Source organism: Girardinichthys multiradiatus, chromosome 22 (genome assembly GCF_021462225.1).
Source record: "Girardinichthys multiradiatus isolate DD_20200921_A chromosome 22, DD_fGirMul_XY1, whole genome shotgun sequence".
Lineage (NCBI taxonomy): Eukaryota > Metazoa > Chordata > Actinopteri > Cyprinodontiformes > Goodeidae > Girardinichthys > Girardinichthys multiradiatus.
Genome location: NC_061814.1, coordinates 3,581,850 through 3,608,770, shown reverse-complemented (window position 1 = coordinate 3,608,770; position 26,921 = coordinate 3,581,850). Strand labels below are relative to the sequence as shown.

At 38.5% G+C, this 26,921-nt stretch overlaps 1 protein-coding gene across 1 annotated transcript in view; it reads right to left on the bottom strand.

Moving 5' to 3' along the window:
• The window catches only part of cdh1 (cadherin 1, type 1, E-cadherin (epithelial)), a 28,158-nt gene extending 17,493 nt beyond the window's left edge, over nucleotides 1-10,665 (bottom strand). The window contains exons 1-7 of the mRNA XM_047351355.1: nucleotides 10,325-10,665; nucleotides 8,217-8,322; nucleotides 6,095-6,183; nucleotides 4,287-4,499; nucleotides 3,703-3,843; nucleotides 3,375-3,530; nucleotides 2,873-3,020 (exon numbers count right to left, since the gene is read on the bottom strand). Of these exons, the coding sequence (XP_047207311.1) occupies nucleotides 2,873-3,020; nucleotides 3,375-3,530; nucleotides 3,703-3,843; nucleotides 4,287-4,499; nucleotides 6,095-6,183; nucleotides 8,217-8,322; nucleotides 10,325-10,375 (904 nt within the window). The 5' untranslated portion in view covers nucleotides 10,376-10,665. The remainder of the gene's footprint in view (nucleotides 1-2,872; nucleotides 3,021-3,374; nucleotides 3,531-3,702; nucleotides 3,844-4,286; nucleotides 4,500-6,094; nucleotides 6,184-8,216; nucleotides 8,323-10,324) is intronic.
• Between the last annotated feature and the right edge of the window lie 16,256 nt (nucleotides 10,666-26,921).

The window sequence follows — 26,921 nt, the reverse complement described above, 5'->3', positions numbered from 1 at the left end:
TTATGGGCACAGACTGAACAGAATAGTCCACATTTTCCCAACTAAGATAAGAAAACTTAATGGTTTGCTTTTAAAGTCATCTACTCCACTCATCTCTGTCTGATAGAGCATTATATTTTAGTCTCTTTGCAAAGCTATTCTTTGGCATTGCACATTTTTCCCTCCTACATAGGACTACAGTGGGGCCAAAACGTATTTAATGAGCCACTGATTGTGCAAGTTCTCCTACTTAGAAAGATGAGAGGTCTGCAATTTTTATCATAGGTACACTTCAACTATGAGATAAAATGAGACATAAAAATCCAGGAAATCACATTGAAGGATTGTTATAGTTTTTATTTGTAAATTGTGGTGGACAATAAGCATTTGGTCACCCACAAACAAGCAAGATGTCTGGCCATCACAGACCTGTAACGTCTTCTTTAAGAAGCTCTTCTGTCCTCCACCTGTATTAATGGCACCTGTTTGTTTATCTGTATAAAAGACATGTCTACAGCCTCAAACAGACTCCAAACTCAACCATGGCCAAGACCAAAGAGCTGTCGAAGGACACCAGGAAGAAAATTGTAGACCTGCACCAGGCTGGGAAGAGTAAATCTACAATAGGCAGGCAGGTTGGTGTGAATAAATCAGCTGTGAGAGCAATTGTAAGAAATCTGCCTCAATCTGGGGCCCCACGCAAGATCTCATACTGTGGGGTCAAAATGTTCAGAGAATGGTGAGCAAAAATCCCAGAACTACACGTAGGGACCTGATGAATGACCAGCAGAGAGCTGGGACCAAAGTAAAAATGGCTACCATCAGTAACACAGTACACTGAGGGGAACTTAAATCCTGTCGTTCCAGGCAGGTCCTTCTCCTCCTTAAGAAGTTTGTCAGAGAGCATATGGATGATCCAGAAGAGGATAAGGATAATATCTTGTGGTCAGATGAAACCAAAATAGAACTTTTTGGCACAAACTCAACTCGTCATGTTTGGAGGAACAAGAATGCTGAGTTACATCCCAAGAACACCATACCTACTGTGAAGCATGGCCGTGGAAATATCATGCTTTGTGGCTGTTTTTCTGCAAAGAGGACAGGACGACTGATCCGTTTTAAGGGAAGAATGAATGGGGCCATGTATCATGAGATTTTAAGCCAACAACTTCCTTCCATCAGTGAGAGCATTGAAGATGGAACGTGGCCGGGTCTTCCAGCATGACAATGAACCCAAACGCAAACAAAGGAGTGACTCCATTAAAAAGCATTTCAAGGTCCTGGAGTGGCCAAGGCAGTCTCCAGACATTAACCCTATAGAAAATTTGTGGAGGTAGTTGAAAGTCCATGTTGCCTAGCGACAGCCCCAAAACATCACTGCTCTAGGAGGAAACCTGCATGGAGCAATGGGCCAAAATACCAGCAGTGTGTGCAAACCTGATGAAGACTTAAAGGAACGTTTGACCTGTGTCATTGCCAACAAAGGTTATGCTAGTTGAACTTTTGTAATTGACCAAATACTTATTTTTCACCATGATTTACAAATAAATACTTTATCAATCCTTCAATGTGATTTCCTGGATTTTTTCTCATTTTGTCTCATAGTTTAGTGTACCTATGATGAAAATTACAGACCTCTCATCTTTCTAAGTAGGAGAACTTGCACAATCAGTGGGTGACTAAGTACTTTTTGCCTCCACTGTATCAAATTGTATGGGAAATGTCAGTTATACCTTTAAAAACTGGGTGGGAAAGGAGCAGCTGAGAAAAATTGTATGTCTTAATACAACTTTAAAAGTTAGTAATACGAGTGTACTCAGTGTAAGAGGTTGCCCTAAAGAGTAGGGCTAGAAAGATTCCTGAAAAGATTCGATTACCTCCATTAATAAAAATTCCTCGAGACTAATTCTCTGCCTTGAGGCAGAGAATAAGCTCTGTTTATTCAGCGCATGGTGCTCTCTTTAATGTATTTCTATTACTACTGAAATAGGCTTAAACAATTAAATGAAAAATCTGCAGAATGTGCAAATTTCTTATCGTATTACTCAAGTAATTGGCAGAATAATCGTCAGAATACTCGATTACTAAAATAATCGCTTGCTGCAGCCCTACTACAGAGGTATATTAACCACACTGAAGACCAAAATAGAATCCTAGTTTAGAATGTCAAATTAAAAGCAGGGAATCCAATAATGACAGCAAGGAAGATGATTACAGTCAACTGGATGAAGCCTGACCCACCAAATTTGGATCAGTGGATACACAAAAAATAAATAAATAAAAATCATGCATGTATACATGAAGGAATGATTAACTGCTCAATTGCAAGTGAAAGCCCAGAACTTTGAAAGGCTGTGGAAGCCCATTGTGACTTATCTTTACTATGCATCCTTTTTCTGTCTCTCCGTTTGTGCTACCCGTCTCGTCCTATGATAGCAAATGGAATATTTGGGATTCTATGTATGAATACGAATAATGATGTGAAGCCCCAGTCTCGGTCTCACGATTAAAATGTAAATTAAATGTTTTTTGGTTGGCAATAAAGTGAAAAAAATAAATAAATAGCAATCCAGAAAAATTCTTAAATATCCAAAAGGAATTGTGGACAAAGGGCTCAATTATGTCTGAATATTAATGTCTAAGTGGTAGAGAAACCTGCCACCAAATTTGTTGTCTTAAAAGAATCCAAGTAATTTCCTTGTGGGTGATTGCCGTTTTCAAAGTTCAACCAAATGAAAGTATTCTGGTGTTCTTTAATTGCTCAAACCTTTTGAAAGGTTTTTAAAATATCTCAATGGATCCTGCCTAAACATCCAGGCCTACTTACAATTTAGTTGTAAAACATAAAACATTTTATTTTTGTGTGTTCTATACCTGAAACCAGTGACTTTACCTTTTTGTGAGGCTTCCGGAATTTCTGCCGTATACGTAGACGTATTAAAAACTGGTTTGTTGTCATTTTGATCAATTACATGGATTATAATATCCATAGGTTCCTCTGTATTTCTGCTACCTCCCTCTTCAACAGCATGAGCTTGAAACTGTGAAGATAAAAATGACAACTTATTAAGACAAGTATATTGTGTGGGTCTTTTACTTCTATGTTACAAGCCTAGAAGCCATTTATTATTCATATTTTACCAACTTTATTTAATACAGTTCGTAAAGTGCCTTGACACGACGTGTGTTGTGAATTGCCGCTATATAAATAAACCGAATTGAATTCAATATATTCAACCACATGACTAAAATTCACTATATTTATTTAGTGTAACTTGAGTTGGAAAACCTGAGAATTGTTTCAGAAAATGTTTCGTATCGATTCTCTGCAGCCTTAACTACATCCTTTAACAAAGCAAATGACAAAGAGAAGCATTCAGTTTAAAAGTGCTGACCATGTACTTGTCCTGTTTCTCTCTGTCCAGTTCCTGTGTGACATACAGATGACCACTGATCCTGGCAATGGTGAAAAGACCAACAGGATGTTGATCTGCTCCAGGACCAGTGATGCTGTAATGGATCCTCTTTACTTTATCTAAATCAGAGCGTATCTGGAAAACACAGACCAGGGTTGACTTGAGACAAGTTTAAAGTGCAAAAAAGAAATGGTGAATAAAGAAGGAAAAACTTTATAGGTTACAGCTATGAGACCTAAGCCTAACTGCAACCTAAGACAGTTGTGCAATGGATGACATTTTTTCAGTTTATTTTATTTCCTCTTACCTGAGCAAGAAGCAGCGGATATGGTCCTCTGCTATTCTCAGAAACACTAAGTGGAGGGATAACCCAGGCTCTCTTCCTCCTCCTCAGCCCCCCACTAGATTTGGGGAAATCCACAATGGGAACCAGTGGATTAGCTGCATCCTAAAGTAACAAGTGTTTGTTAGTAAGCTACTGAAACTCGAAATGGCTTCCAGAAAAGGACATTTAAAAACCTGATAAATACATTCTGACATCTAATTTAAAACAATGAAACTGCTGTCCGAAAGGAACCTCTTAATATGATTTTCTGCTGGGCTAAAAGTATAAATAATTCAGTTGAAGAAGGTGAAAATGTTTAACCCATCTTTAACAAAACTGTTTGTATAGTAGAGAAAAATGGAATGTGAAAACAGGAATGAAAAAATATGGAAGCAGAAAGCTTTGGCTTCAGCCACATAGTGGCAGTGTTTCACAGAAAAACATCTCTATTAAAAGCATTTCTTAAAACCAGAGCAGAGCTTCATGGTAGAGTGGAGATTATGAAAGAGATACTTTTAACAATTACAAATATTTTCGGACTCATGTCATCCAATGTCTAACCCTACCTGTTTAGTGGCAGTGTCCATCTCAGTCTGATCATGAAGCTGGCTGCTGGATTTATGACCTTCATGGCGATGCCAAGAAATCGGATGGTTATCGTCATGATGCTGTCCATCATACAACACCGTGGCGGGAACAGTCAACCTCTGACCCTGTGAATCCCAGGAGTGGATGAAGAAGTCCCGGTGACCCTCGTGAAGAACCACTCCTCTCTTTACCTGGATTAAGAAAGGCCATAGTTACTTGAGAACAGGTTCACTTCAAATGAGGATTTATGAATTCTCCAGGATCTCAGGAAGGCAGAAGAATATCTTTAATCTGGCAATTGTTTCTTTTGAGTTAAAAAGAATTATAACATTTTACATAACAATGACAATCTTCTATTAAAGTATTTTGTGTTTATAAGTATGTATTATTTTATGGTCATATTTTCTTCATTTTACTTTTAAATATTTAAATTTGCTTTGTAGTTTTGACTACAGCGACCCTGTCCGGGGTTCTCGCCAGCACACCAAAGCGTAGCGGGCCGCTATGCTGAAAGTTGTCACCGATACGCTGAAATTAGTTTTTATGAGCGCATCGGCCCTTTGACATCTGGGCCTCCTCTGTGTGGTTTTTATGTTGGCTACAGCACATGCCCAGAGTCTGCTCCCGATTCCTTTCACCCTATGACCCTGTGCGACCGCCAAAGGTAAAGTTTTCTAAAATCATGTCAGCTTCGAAGGGTAGGTATAAACAGGTGCCATTTCATTACGGGCCTGCAGAAAAAAAATATTTTCTCCTTGCCCCCATCTTATTGTACGTGACCTTTTGCACCCTTGATTACTGGAAAGGGGGCTAAAGGTTCCCCTGCCAGTAATCAAGCGGACCTTGATTACTGGCAGGGGAAAATAAGCTAGCTTATTTTCATTGTACTCTGCATGTGACGCATTTATGGGTGATTAACAGCGTTCTGCAGAACTTAATGGCATGACGAGGAGGTAATGCCATCATCTGAATTAAATGTGCAAAGACATCTAAAACATGAACGACTGTGACTTGATTCCTTTAATAGCAAGTAATAGGTTTTCTCTATTCTGTATTTAGCTCCATCCATCCATCCTTCCATCAACCTTGACCTGCTTCCTGTCTGTGTTGAAGAAATGTGCACCTACACCAGGATGTTGGTATAATACCAGTTTTTCACTGTAGGTATCATTTGTTCAAGGTCTTAAGATTTCTTCAACACAGTTTTGCATGTAGGCCACAAAGTTACATTTTGGTTTCTTCTGACCAGGGGACCTTCTTCCATGTGTCTGCAGTATCTGCTGCATGGCTTGCAGCAAACTGCTGAGAGGTTATGTAGTTTTAATACAAGCGTGCCACTCTTCACTTAAAGCCAGATTTTTGCAGGGCATAAATAACAGCTGTCCTGTCAACAGATCCATCGACAGCCCTGGTGCTCCCCCAGAGGATAGCACGCATTTCAAAATTTTATTAGTAAAAAAACTTCCCACTTATGGACTACTTTGTGTTTGTCTATTACATAAATGTGACTAAATACACTGAGTTTTGAGGTTGTCACCTGACAAATGAGAAAATGTTTAAGTGAGCAAGAAATTGTTAAATGTGTTACTGATGGGAGAATTTGAGTTTGTAAATTAAACTATCATGAATCAGCCCATACTTGCTTTAAATGACAACATTTCAACATTACTGTAACACAGCGCAACTATAACTAGAACATTTATGGTTTTTAACTCCTGTGAAAACACAAAAAGTAACTTTCATTTAAGGATCTAGAGGTAAACATGAACTGCAGTCTGCTACTCACAGTTAATACACCATCTGTTTGTATCACAAAACGGCTGTCATCTGTGCTGAAAAGAAATCTTTTGCGGTCCGTGCAATCAGTGAAGCCAACTGGAAACAAAACAAACAAATGTTCAGATACAGAAATAACAGGATTTTATTTTACTTTACAACAATGTACAAAATACTTGACCAGGACTAAACGGGAGAATGTGTAGGTTATCCCAGGTTTATTTATTAATAACATGAACAAGAATGTACAGCACTGTTACAGAGAAGATGATCTGTCCTATTACATACATTATTCTGAAAAAGAGATTTAGCTTTCCTGGTGTGAATACACCCTATGAGATTCATGTCTGGAGAAAGTTCAGGCCACTCCATTCGAGGCACCCCAGTCTCCAGCAGCTGCTCCCTAATGGTGTGACCTCAATGAGCTGGAGTACTGTTCTCCATGAAGATGAAACCAGGTCTGTGTTGTTTAATGCAGGGACACAATGACTGGGTTAATGATGTTATTCAGGTAGTATGGGCTAGTCACTGTACCATCCATAAAATGTAGGCCAGTTCTGTGTTGACCAGACACACCTGCCCACACTGCAGCACCACCACCACCGAAGGCTGGTCTGGTGACAACAGTAACTGATGCATAGAGCTCTCCTTGATGTCTCCAACATCATTTCTGCTCAACGTGAATCAGCTTTCATCAGAGAACATCGCTGAGGCCCACTGGTCCCACATCCAGAGGAAATACTCCCTGGCCCATGCAAGACGACGATGCCTGTAGCTGGTGGTGTGGTCAGGTACCTTTGCAGGTCGTCTAGTACACAGACCACCCTGATGTAAACTGTTTCAAATGGTCTGACGTGACCTTTTAACCTCCCTTAAATGACCTATAGTCAAGTGTCCATCATACAGTTCTGCAGAGCACCGTTCACAATGAAGCGGTCTTCAGTGGGATGTGACCAAAGGACTCTTCCAGACTCTCTGTATCTCTGTTGCAACTTGCTGATGACACTCTGTGTTCCTCTAAGCTCAGTGGCCACCTCCATCTGAGAACTTCCTGTTTGAAGCCTTGCCGTGGTGAGGTACTGTTGATCAATTGTTAAGCGTGGTCTTGTTCTCATGATGTCTGAATGTGAACAGCATGATGAGGACTGTTTAAAGACAAATTCTGACAGAATCAGGAGATTTATGGGCTGATTTATGGATCGAACACCTGTTGTGATTTGAGCTGTTTAGCTCCTTGGTAGAGAACAGCAAGTTGTGTAAAAAGTACTGAAACATGGAACAGTTGGACATGTGCATGCAGAGTTTTAGAGGTCACATTCGGTTCACCGGTAAAGGTTATAGTGCATTTTAGGTTCATCCTGGAATTTCACCTGAAAGCTGAATATATTTTGGAAAAAAATGACACAGCAACCCATTTTGTATATCTTGGTGCTAATCATTTTACTGCTCCCTGTACCCGTGCTCTAAAACCCAATGCCATTATGGAGGAAGTTCTCATGGAAGGTAATAATTTAAATGTTTAAGGCCCAATCCTAACTTAACTAAGTTTTTAGCATTTATTAAAAATGCTAAACAATCCTCTTTAAAAACCTGATATGTGAAAACATGTCCTATAAACTCAGTTTATCTGCTGTACACTAAATATATAGTTAATTTAAAATACATATCCAATTTAAGTCAGTCTCTTATGGGATTGGAAAAGTCTTTCAAAACATTTTTTTCCATTGTTCAGTAGAGCTGAAATGTAGAAGCAGTGGTCTGGTTGGATTTATGTAACAATCAGTGGTCTAAATAAAATGATTCTACCGTAGAAGCACAGGAGTCAAACACACAGAGCTATGACTCAATTTCCGAGTGTGTAACACCATTTAAAGAGCCAGCAGAACAAGCTGTAGAACAAGTACAAGCCCGACTGACAACTACCTGAGCTGCAGAACTGAGTGCAAGATGAGAAATGGTGTGAAAAACTAATCAATAGCTACACAAAAAGGACTCTCCACATTATGAAAATGTGTAGAGGATTATTAGAAACCTAACTTACAAAAGCAAAAGTAAACTCAGCAATAAAATGAAAATGAGAAATGAACACCATATTTTCTTCTGGGACTCAGAGTTTCATGGAAGACTCATACCTTTGCCCAGTCTTGTGCCTTGCCTCAGGTGCTTTCTGGTAACTTTGAATAACAACAGCTCTGACTCAAATCCGGGCACACATGATGACTCCTCTGCAGCCAATACCTGGAAGATAACAATGAGCATCTCTTTCATGCCTGCATTCATGGGTATGCAACAAGAGAATTTACATATATTACAACAAATAGTGGATTAAACATGAAATGTTTTTGTTTAGAACTGATTGAGAAAGCAGAAAAACGTCTAACGCTTTTATACATGTTACTCAAACAGAAACTATTTAACAGTGACATTGACGGTGTCTATCATCCCTTTAATCTCAGAATGTGTGAGCGTCTTCCTGTGAACAGCTTTATTATGTCTTCAGTATGAGGTACACCTAAATAAAATGCTGTTACTCATTGGGGAACGTATATACAAATGGCAACTAAAAATAAAATCCAGTTTTGTTTTAAACTTCAAGCCATTCATTAAGAAAAGCCACAGAATTCTCATCTGTTTAGGACATTATCAAGTAGGGTATGGTTGTCACATTTTTCCCATGATGCTCAGTCTTTATTCAAGGTAGCTTAATGGCAAAAGCTGCTAATAGGATACTTTCTGATTTCTTGTGGAAAAACACATACAGATAAAAGCAATTTGGTCAAAGATTTTAAAGCGGTGAAAAATAAAAAAGATCAGCTCTTTGCATCAGACATTTTAACTAAAAATGAGAAGTTAATACATTTTAACAAGAAACATAATCTTCTAGAATGTTTATGTATTAAATGATTGATTTTTGTGTTTTGTGGAGAGTTCCAGGCTTTTTCCTAGGGATTGGCAATATGGAATTAAAATCAGTATTTTGTCATATTTATGGTGTTAAGTTTGAAGATCATGTTTTTTTAATTCAGAATTTTGATCTATCATTGCCTAAAGCAGAAAGCATCTAAAAAAAAATAATACAGATTTAAAAACAAAACTGAACTTGTGATAACACAGGATTTATTGGCGATCTTATGAAACCAGAGGGAAAAAACTGTTCAAACAGTAAACTAACATTGCCAACCATACCATCAGTTTGGGGATTTTTAAACATTAGGTAAAGTTCTTCACATCACAGGATAATTGAATCTTATCACATTTTTTTCACAACAATGATAAAAATACCATAATCCCACCATCCCCAGTGGCTCTAGTCTGTTTTTAAACTATGGAAAGAAACAGTCAATTAATCACCAGCCACACACGCTCAGACTTGCTTGAACTATTAACATATTTTGGGTTATACATATTCTAGCAGGAATTGCAAAACCATCTTATTAATTAGATATTTCTTGAGAAACAGTCTCACATAAAAACCTCATTCTCTTTGTTTATGAAAACTACAACTTAGATGGCTTTAAGATGTTAAGTCTAGAACCGAGGTTAATTTAACTCGAACATTTAACATCATTTAATCACCCAATAATTGTACTATTTCATTTTATTATTTTCGAGTTTCATGTTTAAATCTTAACAAAATTGCAAGTATGTAAAAGGGCTGTATGAGAGAAAACCTATTACTTGCTATATTGTTATTAAAGTTTCTGGTGGTTTTTTTTTTTTTATTCGTGTTTTTTCTAAATAAAACAAAAGTTCAAACAACACATTTTCAACTCGTTATAGCGGTAGATTATCAACAGATGTCACCTTCCCTGTAGGAGAAAAACTTAAATTCCAACATGGCGAGTTAATAGTCAACCTGCAGTCAACGTCAACAACGGAAGCAGGGCGAGGCCAGATTTTACCGCTGAACACCGCAACAACAATTATGAAGCAGTTTACAGCAACTGTGATTGTGTGTGTGTGAGAGAGAGTGTGTGTGTGTGTGTGTGTCTGGTTAGTTTTCCTCCAACTTCACATTCAGCGCCGTTTTAAGAATTCCGACAATAAAACAGCCAACGAGGAGCCGTAACGAAACCAAATGTAAGTTTTATCAACTGACACGGTTTTTAAAACTATTTTTAAAAGAGAACACCAATACATGGAAATAAGAAGTAAAACTTTAAACTACAGGTATACAAAATAGCTAAATATGTTGAAGCAATATTTAGAGTAAAGGTTAAGACCACAGGAAAAATCTCACCTGAAAAGCGACGAATAAAACGCCACAAACCGCAAACCAAGCGGTCCCCATTTGTGTGTGAAGCCTGTTTGCCAATCCCTCTCGCAACTAAAACGTTGTAAAAGAATAAGTTTTTTTATAGTCCACGGCGTAGTTTCTATCTCTGCTTTTCTTTCGCTCGTTTCCGCGTCTGAATGCGTTCAGTTAGGCGACTTGCTGCAGGTACTCTCAAGGCGTGACGTGAGCTCACAGGTGTGCCTGTTCCGGATTCCACATATGGTCATAAAGCAGCACACCTGAGGAGGCAGAAACCAGAAGTTTCGCTTACTTTTCACAATGACAAGCTCTCGGGTTTACAGCAGACAACATCTCAATCACTAGTTGTGCCCAGGTTTACCTCAGTGAGCTGCTCTCCATAGCTTTTAGTCTCATTTCCTTTTACAGACAGAGGCTCTAATAAAGCTCCCCCTCCCCCACCTTCCTCTATCTTTCTCACACACACGCCGTCATATCTTTTAACCAAGAAATGAGAGGTCATTTTTGGAAAGTAAGGACATTTTCTTGATCCTCGTTTTTTTCAGTGGATTTTTGGTTACGGGTCAGGTTTAGGACTAAGGCATGAATTGAGTTAAGATTAGGTTTAGGGATAGATATGTAGTGAACACTCAAATAGGGTTGGATTTAGTGTCAGGCTTAGGCCATAGGAATGGATGGAAGTCAATGCAAAGTCCTTGTAAAGTCACGGAGAGGTGTGTGTGTGTCCTCTCTCAGCAGCAAACACACATGGCAACAAAATCAAATCACAATGCCATTTCTATTAAAACTATTAAAACTGCATTAAGCAGCATATAAACAGAAAAAATATTTAGGTCATTTGAGTAAAACAGGCAAAACTTAAAAGTACTGAGCGGTATGATGTATTCAGGAGTATGGGGTTTCAGTCCCTTGTACTAATAAGCCATTTGTTGCAACTGGAACAGCTTGGTTTACATTGCAGATAAGAAATCAGAACTTGGGATCCACACCTTGTCTGGGAATATTCAGGAATTTGGCGGAGTGTGGGACCAGCTCTGGTGGCAGTGTCGATTAATGGCTGGTTTTGTGAAACCACTTTATCCATAGGGGCTGCTCTGGGTGCTATTGAAATCTAACTGGAACCCCTGCTCTATCCATCTCTGTCGTTGTATCATTGGGCAAGACATTTTATCCGCCTTGCCTGCTGATGATGGTCATATGATGGCCCGGTGGTCCTTTTTGCATGGCAGCCCCACTTCTGTCAGTGCGCCCCGGGGCCGCAGTGGCTACAATGGAGCTCACCACTGTCAGCGTGTGAATGTGTGTATGAATGGGTGGATGACTGACTGTAGCTGTAAAGGACTTAGATTTACCATCTAACTGGCAGTTATGTATGAAGCATTGCTGGAGATATGGTTGTTTGGTATTGTGGGCTGGTGTGTGGACCGCTTTTGGGGTTCTGTGGGGCATTGATTTTACAAGAGGGCTGCCAGTTTGTAGCCTGTATTGTGCTGGTCCCTGGTTTGTATTGTGTTTCTTGGCCTTGCAGAGATTTTTGGTTGGGAGGCGTATGTTGGCTCTCAGGAGGTGCCTGTTGTTCACAAATACTGCCAGTCCACCTCCTTTACATTTGCTGCTCCTCTTTAAATCTCTGTCTGCTTGTATGGTTAAAAAGCCCGGCAGAGAGACGCTGGAGTCGGGGATATGATCCTGCAGCCATGTCTCAGTAAAACACATGATACTGCATGCCCGGTACTCTGGCTGGGTCCTTTGTAGGGCTTGGAGTTCATCCAACATGTTTCCCAACGATCTCACATTGCCCATCATAATTGACGGAAGAGATGGTTTGAACTTCCTCCTTCTCTCTCTTCTCTTAGCTCCTGCTCTGCATCCACGGCATCTCCTTTTCAACTCATCAGGGATTTTGGGTTGTAGCTGAAGTATTATTTGAGATTTTGAGATATTAATCAGCTGCTCCCGGTTGTAAGAAACAACCCCGTTGCCATGGCAATGCATCATAACAAATGTCCAAAAATAGAAAGTATTAAGAAAAATCCTCCAAGCTGCACAGCATCCGACACTGGAGTGGACAGTCATCCAAAAAAAATCAACTGTATCCACCACAAGAGGAATAGTTCCCAAAAAAGAATAAATCAGAATCAAAAGTAACAGAGCTACTCCAACCTGCTGCCACCTTGAGCGGCGCAATTCTACAATTCAATTCAATTCAATTCCTTAGGCAGGAAGATTTCCTCTTAGCATTGATGGTCTATAGAGCCACCCTTCATGTTCCAGGGGCATCAGCCTAGCATAGCTGCTGATGAGTCGAAAGATTCGCACAACTTTACCCACCCTGTCAGAAAATCTGGATCCTGGCTAGTCTGAAAAGGAGGAAATCAAATGTGCAGGTCCAGCAACAAAACAGAGACAATTACATTATTACAACCACAGAAATGGAGTGAGGTCGGTTGGTCAACTATTAATAATTATCATTAACAAATCATTATTAACATAATTACTAATAAAGTTTGAATATAACATTTTAAGTTAGAAAACAAATCAGGGCACCACCTGATCAGCAATAATTAGCCAAACAACTTTCAGTCTGTCAGGTAATGTTCTGTTAATCCCAGCCCAATGTGGTGAGGTATTACATAACAATAGATGAAAGATACAAGCACTGGTGTTTGGTAATAGCAAGCTCTGCACATATACATAGAATAAACACAAATGACTTTCCAAAGTGTAAAACTTTATGAATGAAAACAAGTAACAAATGCATGGACAAGTTTTTCAGCATCACTCCTGGATAGGATATTTCTAATTTTTGCAATGTTCCGGAGGTGAAAGAAGGAAATCGTAGAAACCTGTTTAATAGGAAATTTAAATGACATGTCCTGGTCAAAAATAACACCAAGGTTTTTTACTTTATTACCGGAGGTCAATTTAATGCCATCCAGGTTAAGTGATTGACTAAGCAGTTTCTTTTCAAAGATACCGGTTCAAAGACGACAACTTCTGTCTTGTCTGAATTTAGAAGCAGAAAATTTAAAGTCATCTAAATTTTTATGTCTTCAAGACATGCTTGTAGTCTGTCTAACTGGTGGGGCTCATCAGGATTTATTGATAAGTAAAGCTTAACAGCGTAACAGTTAAAATGTATCTAACAGGACAAGTACAGACACAAGTCCATTATCTGAGGCCATAAGAATATCATTAGTGACTTTCAGCAGAGCTGTTTCAGTGCTATGATGAGCTCTGAAACCTGACTGAAACTCTTCAAACAGGTCATTGCTGTGTAAATGCTCACACATTTGATTAGCAACTATTTTATCAAGAACTTTAGATAAGAATGTAAGATTGGATATAGGTCTGTAATTTATTAAGTCATCTCGATTAAGCGAAGGTTTCTTAAGTAAAGGTTTAATCACAGCTAACTTAAAAGCCTGTGGTACATATCCATTTACTAAGGACAGATTAATCATATCTAAAATGGTGCTGGTAATCAAAAGGAACACTTCCTTAAATAGTTTGGTTGGGATTGGGTCTAACATACAAGTTAAAGGTTTAGATGAAGCTAGTATTTTTGATAACTCAGGAAGGTCCACAGGATCAAAACAGTCCAAACACAGATCAGGTTCTACAGTTACTTCCAGTGTTGTCTCACTTGCTGAGGATGAAGTAATCATCTTTGGGAGTATGTCAATGATTTTATTTTTAATAGCTCAATTTTATTCAAAGAAAAAGGAAGACTAATAAACTACAAAAATTAGGAAACAAGAATAAAACTAGAACTATTAAAATGATGTAATGATATCACAGTTCAGTGTGGATATTTGTTTTAAGAGCAAATGTTTATTTTGAGGAAATTTGGACTGAGGTCAAATTAGCTTTAAAACTGATTAAGAACAACAATCTGTGTTTACACAACCACTTCATAATGCAAATCAGAAGGGTAAGTTAAACATGATTTTAACACAATAATATTTTAAAGAATGATTTGCTGAATTCAAAATCAATACTCTTTTGGACAATTGATTCTTGATAGTAGTTAACCAGCCATCACAGAGAGTGATGGGATTTTGAATTTATAGGATGGCAAACAAACAGATATAAATTCAACCGCCCTGATGGCAGTCCTGACCTGTCTCCTATTGAAAATGTGTGGCGCATTATGAAGTGAAAAATACAAACACAGAGACCCCAGACTGCCGAGCAATTAATTTTGTACATCCAGCAAGAATTGGGAAAGAATTCCTCCTACAAAGCTTCAATGATTAGTGTTGTCAGTTCCCAAACACTCCAAAGGTAATGTAAAACAATGGTAAACATGGCCCTGTCCCAGCTTTTTTGTAATGTGTTGGAAGGATCTAATTTTAAAATAAGCAAATATTGCAAAAAATAATAAAGTCTATCCATGTGAACATAAAATGTCTTGTCTTTGTAGTATGTTTAATTTCATATAGGTTGAACAGGATTTGCAAATCGTTGTATTCTGATTTTATTTACGTTCAATGTCCCACCTTCATTGTTATTGGGGTTGTAGCTTCTGCTACTGTAGTGTTATAATGTGTTGTTTGAAGTGCCAGCAGTTAAATGGTGGAAAAAGCAAACAAGCACTTAATCTCAGTTTACTTACCACAAATAACAGCCATGTTCACAAACAAATATGTGCAATTTAAGAATTTTTTGTCTTTGTTTCTTTCAGTAAATCAATGTGGAAAATTTGTACCCATTTTATACATTTTGAACAAAGTAATGTGTTTTTATATTTTTTGTCATCATCATCATCTTCCGCTTATCTGGGTCACGGGGGCAGCAGTCTCAGCAGAGACGGCCAGACTTTCCTATCTCCAGACACTTCCTACAGCTCCTCTGGGAAAGGCCCAAGGCGTTCCTAGGCCAGCTGAGAGACATAGTCCCTCCAGCCTGTTTTGGACTGTGTCCTGGGCCTCATCCCAGTGGGACTTTACTGGAACACCTTCTGGGGGAGGCGTCCAGGAGGCTTCTGAAATAGATGCCCACCTCAACTGACTCCTCTCGATGTGAAGGAGCAGGGGCTCTACTCTATGCTCCTACCGGATGGCAGAGCTCCTCACCCTATCTCTAAGAGAGTGTCCAGCCACCTTGTGGTGGAAGCTCATTTCAGACACTTGTATTAGGCATCCCGTTCTTTCTGCCAAAGTATAAGCTCCCCACTCCCACTAGGTCTCCACCTTTGATCGACGCCCGATCCTCTTAGCACCGTCCCTCATGGTTCACCCTACAGGTGGTGGGCCCACTGAGGGATCGGCCCGGCTGAGTACTGCGAGGAGCAACCTGGCCACCAGGCGCTTACCGAGTCAAGACCTGACGGGTCTAAGTTGTTAGTTGGCAGCATTGCTCAGCTCAAACAGAGTAAACTCATTCGTCTAAAAAATAGAACATAAAATTATATTACTTACTGTTACATGTAGGACATGGACTAACATAAAAGCTAATATATAAACTCTAGTGGAGCCCACCTAAAAATGTGGTCTGAGGGACTGGATCTCAGTACATCATGGGTGCATTCACACTTGTAATTTGAGCTGTCCCATTGTGAACCGACCACATAAATACATGTCAGTCCACACAGGGACAATCAAGTGGTGGTTTTACATTCTAGAGACCCTTTTCTATTCCTACTCAATACATACACATTGTATTTTTATTATAACAGTGATAAGAAAATCAAGGCCAATGGTATTGGTGTAATGCTCAAAGAAATCATACCAGTCATCCAATTGGAAAATGACTCTTCAGCCACTGCAGCTGCAGAGACGGGTTAAAACAACTGGGATCTTAAGAAGTAGGGTAGACTTATTGGGTGGGAAACAGTACCATCAGACTCGTTTAATAGAGGTCATATTTTGATAAGACTTGAGACTATTGAGCATCACTATGTTAGTATTGTAATTTTTAAAAGTCCAATTGTAAAAATCTGATGGGAATATTACTACCATTAGTAGTGTTTTAATATGTTCCAAAATGTAACCCTCTAAAAACATTTGAGTGAAAAGCTGAAAGACAGGGGACATTTAAGTGATGCGATCTCTCACCAGCCATCCCTTCTTCCCACACACAGATAGAAGGGAGTGGGGGAAGAAAGAAATGGGAGGGGGAGAGAAAAAGAGGAGGAATGGAATGAGTTGGAGAGAGACAGCAGTGTCGGATAACAGTTTTGAGCGTCTTCAGTTGAAAGGCTTTCACTTCCTTATTTACTGCCTTTATGTTTCTATATGTGTCTGTATCTGTCTATGTAGAGGTTACTTCTACAGTCATATAAATGTCCCAATCTTAAATGAAAGTCCTAACCTAAACATAAAAAGTATCAGATTATCAATGCGCATCAATGAGTATAATGTTACAATTTGATATTAGTTTGAATCTAAAAACCTACAGCATTATAGTTCTAATTTGAGTTTTTTAAATTATTGTATTTGGTACCTTTGTATAATCAACATTTTACCTGTAGATTTTCTACACCCACTTATAAATATATTTTCTTAATTTTATTTGCTAGAAAACCTCCAAATCTTAACAGTGCTAGCAAAAAAAAAGAACTATTGGAAAAAGACTATTCCAATTTGAACATTCGGAATGGCTTCACAGCAACTTACGGGCAGCGCAGTAAAAGTATGGAGTGAGCACTGTTACTTTTCCAAAGGATCCCGCTAGACAGGATTGAAATGTATTTGCATTCCTCTTGATTCCTTATCTGCTGGTAATCGATGGAAATTATTACACTGATCACGGTAAAGCCGTCTCACTTTGGGGACCTGTTTAACTTGCTGTTGCTAAAGCCACAAGTTATGTTCAATATAAATACAGGTCCTTCTCAAAATATTAGCATATTGTGATAAAGTTCATTATTTTCCATAATGTCATGATGAAAATTTAACATTCATATATTTTAGATTCATTGCACACTAACTGAAATATTTCAGGTCTTTTATTGTCTTAATACGGATGATTGTGGCATACAGCTCATGAAAACCCAAAATTCCTATCTCACAAAATTAGCATATTTCATCCGACCAACAAAAGAAAAGTGTTTTTAATACAAAAAACGTTAACCTTCAAATAATCATGTACAGTTATGCACTCAATACTTGGTCGGGAATCCTTTTGCAGAAATGACTGCTTCAATGCGGCGTGGCATGGAGGCAATCAGCCTGTGGCACTGCTGAGGTCTTATGGAGGCCCAGGATGCTTCGATAGCGGCCTTTAGCTCCTCCAGAGTGTTGGGTCTTGAGTCTCTCAACGTTCTCTTCACAATATCCCACAGATTCTCTATGGGGTTCAGGTCAGGAGAGTTGGCAGGCCAATTGAGCACAGTGATACCATGGTCAGTAAACCATTTACCAGTGGTTTTGGCACTGTGATCAGGTGCCAGGTCGTGCTGAAAAATGAAATCTTCATTTCCATAAAGCTTTTCAGCAGATGGAAGCATGAAGTGCTCCAAAATCTCCTGATAGCTAGCTGCATTGACCCTGCCCTTGATAAAACACAGTGGACCAACACCAGCACCTGACACGGCACCCCAGACCATCACTGACTGTGGGTACTTGACACTGGACTTCTGGCATTTTGGCATTTCCTTCTCCCCAGTCTTCCTCCAGACTCTGGCACCTTGATTTCCGAATGACATGCAGAATTTGCTTTCATCCGAAAAAAGTACTTTGGACCACTGAGCAACAGTCCAGTGATGCTTCTCTGTAGCCCAGGTCTGGGGAATGCGGCACCTGTACCCATTTCCTGCTCACGCCTGTGCACGGTGGCTCTGGATGTTTCTACTCCAGACTCAGTCCACTGCTTCCGCAGGTCCCCCAAGGTCTGGAATCGGCCCTTCTCCACAATCTTCCTCAGGGTTCGGTCACCTCTTCTCGTTGTGCAGCGTTTTCTGCCACACTTTTTCCTTCCCACAGACTTCCCACTGAGGTGCCTTGATACAGCACTCTGGGAAAAGCCTATTCGTTCAGAAATGTCTTTCTGTGTCTTACCCTCTTGCTTGAGGGTGTCAATAGTGGCCTTCTGGACAGCAGTCAGGTCGGCAGTCTTACCCATGATTGGGGTTTTGAGTGATGAACCAGGCTGGGAGTTTTAAAGGCCTCAGGAATCTTTTGCAGGTGTTTAGAGTTAACTCATTGATTCAGATGATTAGGTTCATAGCTCGTTTAGAGACCCTTTTAATGATATGCTAATTTTGTGAGATAGGAATTTTGGGTTTTCATGAGCTGTATGCCAAAATCATCCGTATTAAGACAATAAAAGACCTGAAATATTTCAGTTAATGTGCAATGAATCTAAAATATATGAATGTTAAATTTTCATCATTACATTATGGAAAATAATGAACTTTAAAACAATATGCTAATATTTTGAGAAGGACCTGTATAGGTGAAGCAGCCAACAGCGTAACAACGCATCATGTTTCATGTCCATAAATGTGTGAATAAAGAAACCGACAAAAATCAAGAAAATTTGGCTAAAGTGCATATTAGATACTTCAAAAACACAGCCCTCTAAATACCGTATGATTAGGTACCAAAACAAACCGCTTTACTGCAACTGCAGCTATCTTGCTAGAAGTTTTAAATACAATAAATCCTTGAGGCCACTAATGTTTCTGTCTGTAATGCTAAAGCTCCACTAGAGTAATGTGGATATTCTGATGATGGAAAAGATCTCTATGTGGGCAACTGTTTCACTGAGTGTGAGGATTTTCTAATTGCGGCAAATGTTTTATTTTTATGTGTAAGCAGTCCAATGCGTAATGCTGAAACCTTGACTGTCCAGCATACAGAAGCCTTGGTTAAAACCTTCAGAACCTTTGTGCACTCCACAAAAAGCATCTACCCATTCCAGCACATCACACTCAGAGCTGACCTTGAATCTGCCTGTGAGTCTCAGATGCAAGATAAAACATTTTCAAGAACTAGCCCTAGTACAAGTTCTGATAATGACACTTTCAAACAATCATCCTCATATTTTTCTCCTTTTTAACTCCCTTCACCCATCATTATTTCACTCAATAAGCCACCTTGTCCTTTCCCTATCTCACTGGAATGTACAACAACATCCCAGATTCTAGTTGGACTTGTTTTTGGTTTATTAGCAGAGAAGGCAGCAAGGTGCTAGTGTGTGAAAAATGTTCTTCATATATAAAGATACTTTAATAAAGGAACTGAAAGAGGAAACTAACACACTGATGGTGATAAAGTTGTATTTACTGTGTAATGAAACAGGTTAACTAAAATAAACAGAAAGGACATGAACCCTTATGTTGTTACATTGTACCAATAAAACATCCTTCAAACTTTATTAAATTATATATTTATTCATCATTTCATTAATGATGCATGGTATAAATCCCCAGATCTTCATGAACTTCTTAAACTCAGTTCATTAAAATCATTTTTTAAGGAACTTATTACTTATTTCTTATTTGGTGTCAGTGTGTTTCATATGAAACACTAAAGCTGATAATTTTCAACCTCCGCTCTTTAACTTACTGAATAAAAATGCATAACTCTAATGTAAAATCTGAGTGCTTGATCAGAAATCTGAAACTTTACAGGATGCTCTCATGTCTTCCACTGCATGCAGGATTGTTACTCTCTGTCAAGGCCATTAGTGAGGGCTACCACATAGATATCTTGTCAATTATTAACTGGTAGGTCAGCGATTAGAAGCCTGCAGTTTCTGCTTTTAACAGAGTGTAATCACACAATCTCAGTGGCAGGAAACAATACTCAGAGCTTTTTTCTTACATACAGAACACCTTTTAAGGGATTGGTTGAGCTGTGAATGTGTATGTGTTTACTAAACCCAATGAGTAATAGTTTCTTATTTAACCACTGAGTTTAGTTCAGAGTTCAAAGTTAGAATTATCTTTGTTATATGTTTAAACTAATATAATATTTTACGCCAAATTTCACACCTGCACATATAACAAGATTTTCATAAAAAAAACAAAAAACATTTCCATTATGCATATACACTGCCTGGCCAAACAAACAAAAAAAAAAAGGTCACACTCTAATATTTCGTTGGACCGCCCTTTAGCTTTGATTACAGCACGCATTTGGTGTGGCATTGTTTCGATGAGCTTCTGCAATGTCACAAGATTTATTTCCACCCAGTGTTGCATTCATTTTTCACCTAGATCTTACATTAATGATGGTAGAGTCTGACTGTTGCACAAAGCCTTCCCCAGCACATCCCAAAGATTCTGGAGTCTGGACCCTGTGGTGGCCAATCCATGTGTTAGAATGATGTCTCATGCTCCCTGAACCACTCTTTCACAATTCGAGCCCGATGAATCCTGGCATTGTCATCTTGGAATATGCCGTGCCATCAGGTAAGAAAAAATCCATTGATGGAATAACCTGGTCATTCAGTATATTCAGGTAGTCAACTGACCTCATTCTTTGAACACATACTGTTGCTGAACCCAGACCTGACCAACTGCAGCAACCCCAGATCATAGCACTGCTCCCACAGGATTGTACAGTAGGCCGGTTAGCCTCATTAGTGGTTTTCTTAAGGCTACACAGCTCTTCAGTCCCAATCCCTTGAGTTCCCTTCGCATTGTGTGTCTGGAAATGTTCTTACTTTCACTATTAAACATAGCCCGGAGTTCTACTATTGTTTTTCTTCGATTTGATTTCACCAAACGTTTAAGTGATTGGCAATCACGATGGTTCAGAATTGTTTTCCGGTCATATTTCTTCCATGAAGATAATGTGTCCCCACTATCCTTCCAGTTTTTAATAATGTGTTGGGCAGTTCTTAACCCAGTTTTGATAGTTTCTGCAATATTCTTAGATGTTTTCTCTGCTTGATGCATGCCAATGATTTGACCCTTCTAGACTGACATCTTTTCCATGACCACAGGATTTTACTTTCGACATGGTTGTTTAAGAAATGAGAAGCAACACATTGCACCAGTCGGGGTTAAATAACTTGTTCCCAGCTGAAACATAATTGCCCATGCAGTAATTATCCAATGGGAGGCTCGTACCTATTTGCTTAGTGAAATCCAGGTGGCGACATTTGTTTTGGCCAGGCAGTGTATTTTGGCACCACTGTGATCCCATATAAATGTTGAAACAACCATGGGCACCAAGGTTTTACAATGAAGAAGAAGTCTGTTCTTAGATACTTGCTTTTGAAGGCATTCAAAATGTTACAAAAAGTGCCTTAACGTATTTTTTCTACTCTGCGCACACCTCTCGATGGCAATTAATGACAGTGCACCTCTACCACCATCGGCTTCTTTGCTGTCATTGTAAAATGCAAAAGAAAATCTGGGAAACAACATGGGAAATGCAGAGTGCATGTTACAGCAACACAATACAGAAACATGGGAAAATGGCCAGAAGAGCACAACAGGCTGGCTTGTGCATTGGCCACAGTCCCATAGTTGTGGTTGCAATGGTTCCATTGTAACAGACTTCGTCATGAGCATTGCATTTCTTTGCATTTCATGCATTCTGACTTTAAAGGAAAATAATAAATATTCAGAGTAAAAGTTGTGCGTGCTATGTATGTCACGGATTTAGAAAAATAGAAGAATAAACAGTGCAGATCAACAGTTTTGTGGATGCAACCATCACTGCCTTTTGTACGCATAGGACCCTTTTTGGACTTTGAAGTCAGGGTTGGACTTCTGAATTTCCAAATCAGTAGCCAAGTGACTTTAGCGGACACTGCAGTTGATTTCTCAGACTTGGAACTTGGACATTAAAAATAAATTTACAGTACAAAAAGAAGATATCAATAGCCCTGAGTTTTTGTCACTGTTTCAGGTTCTCCCAAAGTTTTGTTGATGTATTTTGTATTCTTGATTTTTGTTTGTTTGTTTGTTTTTTTACTTGTTTGTGAAAATCCCAGAAATTCAAGTCAGCCTAAGAGAATATGCCTCATCTCTTATTCATTCATTCAAGTTTTTTCATGCATCACTGTACCAGCAAGTCCAATAAAAGACTAAAATAAATCTACTCATTCCTGTGAAAATGTCAAGTTTGTTTGACATAACAAGTTAGATTTTTAAAAAAATCATTTCAGAACCTTTTCCATCTTCACTGTGACATACTGTATATCTTCATCAGGGAATAACCTAATATGTTAGTTATAATGTAAAAAATAAAAAAGGAGAATATATTTGCACCCCTCATAAACTGATATTTTGTTGAAGCACCTTTTAATATAATCCTTGCATTCAGTCTTATTGGATTCACACCTGCTTTCAATTCTGAACAATTTGATAAAGGTCAGCTGTCCAGGTAGGTTTATCCTGGCATTTGCTATAGTTAAAGCCATAGTTTACAGAGATGTTACAAATGCTTCAAAAGATCTCATGGTACAAAGGTATTAGTCAGCACAGTCAAGATCAGCATCAGCAGTTAGAGAAATCAGTGAATAACAGCAACATTCCGAAAACTAAATCTTTTTGACTGATAAAAGATAGAAAGTAGTCAGGCAGAGACACAATCATTTTCTTCGAAAGAAACTGTTGATTTATGTCAGCTCATTTTCATTTAGCTTCAGTCATAGTTGTTTCAAGTATTTATTCTCATTGGCTACTTTTCTAGTCCCACCTTTTCACAAGATTAAAATTAAATTTGATTGGATTTTTTGTTGTTGTTGGTGAAAATGTCATCTTTTGCCATAATTATTTTAATTCGAAATGACTTTATTAGTTTTAATCAAGGTTCCTGACAGAAAAGTTTCACTGCAAAGAAAACATCCAGGCCTGACTAAAATTCACTAAAACTGTGTCTATGAACCTTGTGATGAAAACAAACTGGAATTTCTGGCCACAATTCCAAAATGTATGTATGTTAAAACAAAGACCAAAAACAACTGTTGCATCTAGGGGTCACTTTTGTAAAAAAAAAAAAAAATGACCTAGACATTTTGATAGAGGAAATCATAAACAGTTTTGACCCAAAACCTTTAAATGTATGTTAGAAAGCTGAAACTACAGATGGGAGTCCATGCATAGGTTAAAACAAAAAAGAGAATGGCTCGCTTAGAAGAAAAAGCCTAACAACTAAATATGACAGAAAATCTTAGGTCACCTAAAGAGGGTTGTGTATAAGAGATGTCCTCACAATCTGACAGATTTGGAGAGTGTTGGCACGCAGAATGGTAAAATGTTACCAAGTTATCAATGAGCTGCCGCTTCAGGGCCACACTGGCCAGCCACACCATGCAGAGAGGAGATGAGAAAGACACACACAAACATGCACCGACCTGCACATAGCTCTGTGGATGTGACCCACTTTGGGCATACCTTAAAAGTGGGTGCAGGCATGGTCAACATCTCATCTGACATACATGTTTTTGGGCTGTCAGAAGATGCTAGAGTACATAGAGAGAACCTACACATGCACAGGGAGAACATGCAAACTCCGTTCAGAAAGTCCCCTGGCTTGGTTTCAAACTCAGGACCTTCTTATTGCAAGGCAACAGGGCTACCAACAGCTCCACCATGCAACTTATGACTTATCATGGTGTCTTTTTTTACTTCACAAAAATATGGGATTTTATCAGGGGTGTGTGTACAATTCTGTCTATTGTTGTTTTCATGTTGAAAAACAACAGGGAATTGTTCTTCTTACATTGCTGCTGTATATTTAATATTTTATGTTGCACTGTTGCTAAAAACATTATTAAAACAAGGAAAAAACAGAGGTGTGGACCAGTGATTAAGAGAAACAAACAATACTAATGTGATTTAATCAATTATAGTAATTGCATCATTTTCTTTCTTTACTATTTCATAGAAACAGAAATTGGAGAACTTGTACACAACAGTGTTACCAAAAATCCCAATATTATGAATGTAGACCATTGTAGAAGGAAGCATTTTATTTGCACTTTTGTGAGAAGTAATGGTGCAGTGTAGTGACCACTTGCTGCTTAGTGATTTATGAGCACTGGGAAGTTACAGGAAAAGCTCAGTTGAGAAATCCATACATTCATATTGTGGGACTTATCTATACATTACCAACTGACAAGGGGATAAAAGCACTTTCATCATCCAGTAACACAGCACTTCCTGTTAAAAGCTCTGCATTAGGCTCCTCACAAGCTTTTAGTTTCCTTCAGAGATTCAAGGGAGTGAAGCAGTTTTGCATTCTTATCAGTGGTTTCACCTAAACACGGTCACATGACCTGAGGGCATAAGCACACAGAGATAAACTGCTACAGCTTTCAAAAGAAGCGCTGCAAGTCGAGGCAGTTAACACCATGACACATCAGACGTTACCCAATGTTGAGCTTGGTTGTGTTTCTGTACTAGACAGTCCTTGTCAAAGTCCTACTGGAATGTGTTCCACTTTGTGCTCTCAGCAACATTTATTGTGTGGTGGACATGGTAGATAGGAAGTACAAATGGGAACTGCATCTTCTCCTCCTTGTAATCCTTTCAGCCACTCCTTCTTTAGATGGCTAATCAACATGAGCTTTCCTCCTAAAAGCCTCTTGCATAGTTTCCCACCAGTATCTTCCTTTCTTACCCATAGTTTTATCAGAAGTTACTGAAATACTGACAATACAGAGTCATTTAAAGGACATTGGGTCAGATGCAGGCAATCAGTGGGAGTTTCTCACTTGGGAAAAGTTCATAGATTTGTTACAATAGTCACAAAGTAGATAAGGATATTAATTCAAATAAGTCCAATCAATTTATATAGAGGCAATTGAAAAAAAGGTACTTTACAACCTAATACATGTTCAGTTATAACGTTTTATTCATACCAATGCAGCCTAATCACAGAGACAGATTTATATCTAATTAAATACAGTTCAGCTCGATATAATACAGTCTAACTGTAAGATAAACAGCCTATGCAGTGGGAATAAAGCATGCAATTTAAATGAGGTTATTCTAAGATCCAATGTCTCTGAAAGGAATTACAAACTGCTGACAATGTTGTTCTGTGGAACCTGAACTGAAAACAGAAAATTACTCATATGACAATATTATATGCAAGTAAATGTATTTACGTCATACTGATTCTGCTAATAATCTTCTTTCAAACATTGACTCTTATATTAAAAATACAAGTTTCATTTTTCTTGTGTCCTGTCTTGGCATTAAGGCATGCCATGAAGAACCTGGCAACCTACATGTGGCCAGTGCAGTTTTGCTCTACAAGAAGGATATCATAATTGGTATCATAGTTACTGTTTCCATCATCCAGTCCTCACAACATATAGTAAGACAACTATGTGTGTGAGTGTGTCTGTGTATGATGTGTGTGTGTGTAGAATAGGTGTGTGTGCAAAGTCGCTGTGTATGCGTGTGTGGAGAAGGTGTGTTCTAATTTATTAACTGGAGATGCAAAGTTTTTACAAGTGTGACAACAGTAGGAACCTCACAGCAATCAGAAGGCAGCAAGTGGCAGGAAGCCTCAGCTCTTGGAGGCTGCAGCAGCCCCAGGCAGACAGACACCTCCCACAGAGTAGCCATGCCCCGGACAGACAGATCAGAAAGAAGGCAAAGAAGTAGCAGCCCCCAGGCTGAAAAGGGCACAGGGACTGAATCCCCCCACCATCTAACCCCCAGTCCCCCAATGCAGGCCAAGCCTGGAACCCAAACCCCCTGGCACACAAGCAGTAGAACCACCTAACTTTGATGAGCAGGAATTTGAAATTGTGATGTTTTTATTAGTGCCTATAAAAAGAAAAATATATTCTGTTAAACCATTTGCATTTTAGAGCTGCCCAGATTACAATTTCAAAACCAAATCTGTCATCAGTGATTACCAAAACATGTAGTTTGATAACACAATACCACACAGATATTATAACTTTATGTGATATTACAAATTTTAGTAGCTGTAAAACTTATGTGGTAACTTAAATAATTTATAATTTAGATATAAATTTTACACGATGTAATTTGTTCTTATGTTCTGATGTTTTTTTAATGTTTGTTTTATCAAAGTGTTTTATAATGATGTGTTAGAATTATTATTATGAATAGAAAAACCTAACCAAACAAAAGGATTTTAAATCAGCCACTCGCTAGAAATTCTGTCTGCAGCACATCTGTAGGATGTTAAATTAACCTGTTACTGTTCTAGTTGTTTCTCCCTCACAAAGAAACCAATTAATAAAAATAGAATGAATAAAATAGATCTCTCTTCAAAAGTATTTATTGGTTTTTAGTAGAAATTGAGCAGGGTATTGTAGTGGACCCAATTTTATTTTAGTTAAGATTTAATTTAGCTGATGTTACTGTTGGTTTTAGTTTTCTTTTACAATGTGCAGAGTTAAAGCAGATTGTTTGAAATATGTTTTGAAACCAGCTTGACTTGCCTCCCAGTTTCTAAATTCTCTTAAGTTGTTTGTGAGCAATTTATGTTTCAAAACAAGAGATAAGCTGTGCTGATTGGTGCTGAGGTGCGACAGTATGTCCAGTTAGTGAAACTAATACATTCTGTTGGTTTAAAAACCTCTTCAAAACAAAATGGACGACATGCTTAGAACTTTAATGCTAAAAAATCCCCAAAAGACTTAGAAGTCGGAAGTAGTAGGTTATGGATGACTGACTTTCATATGA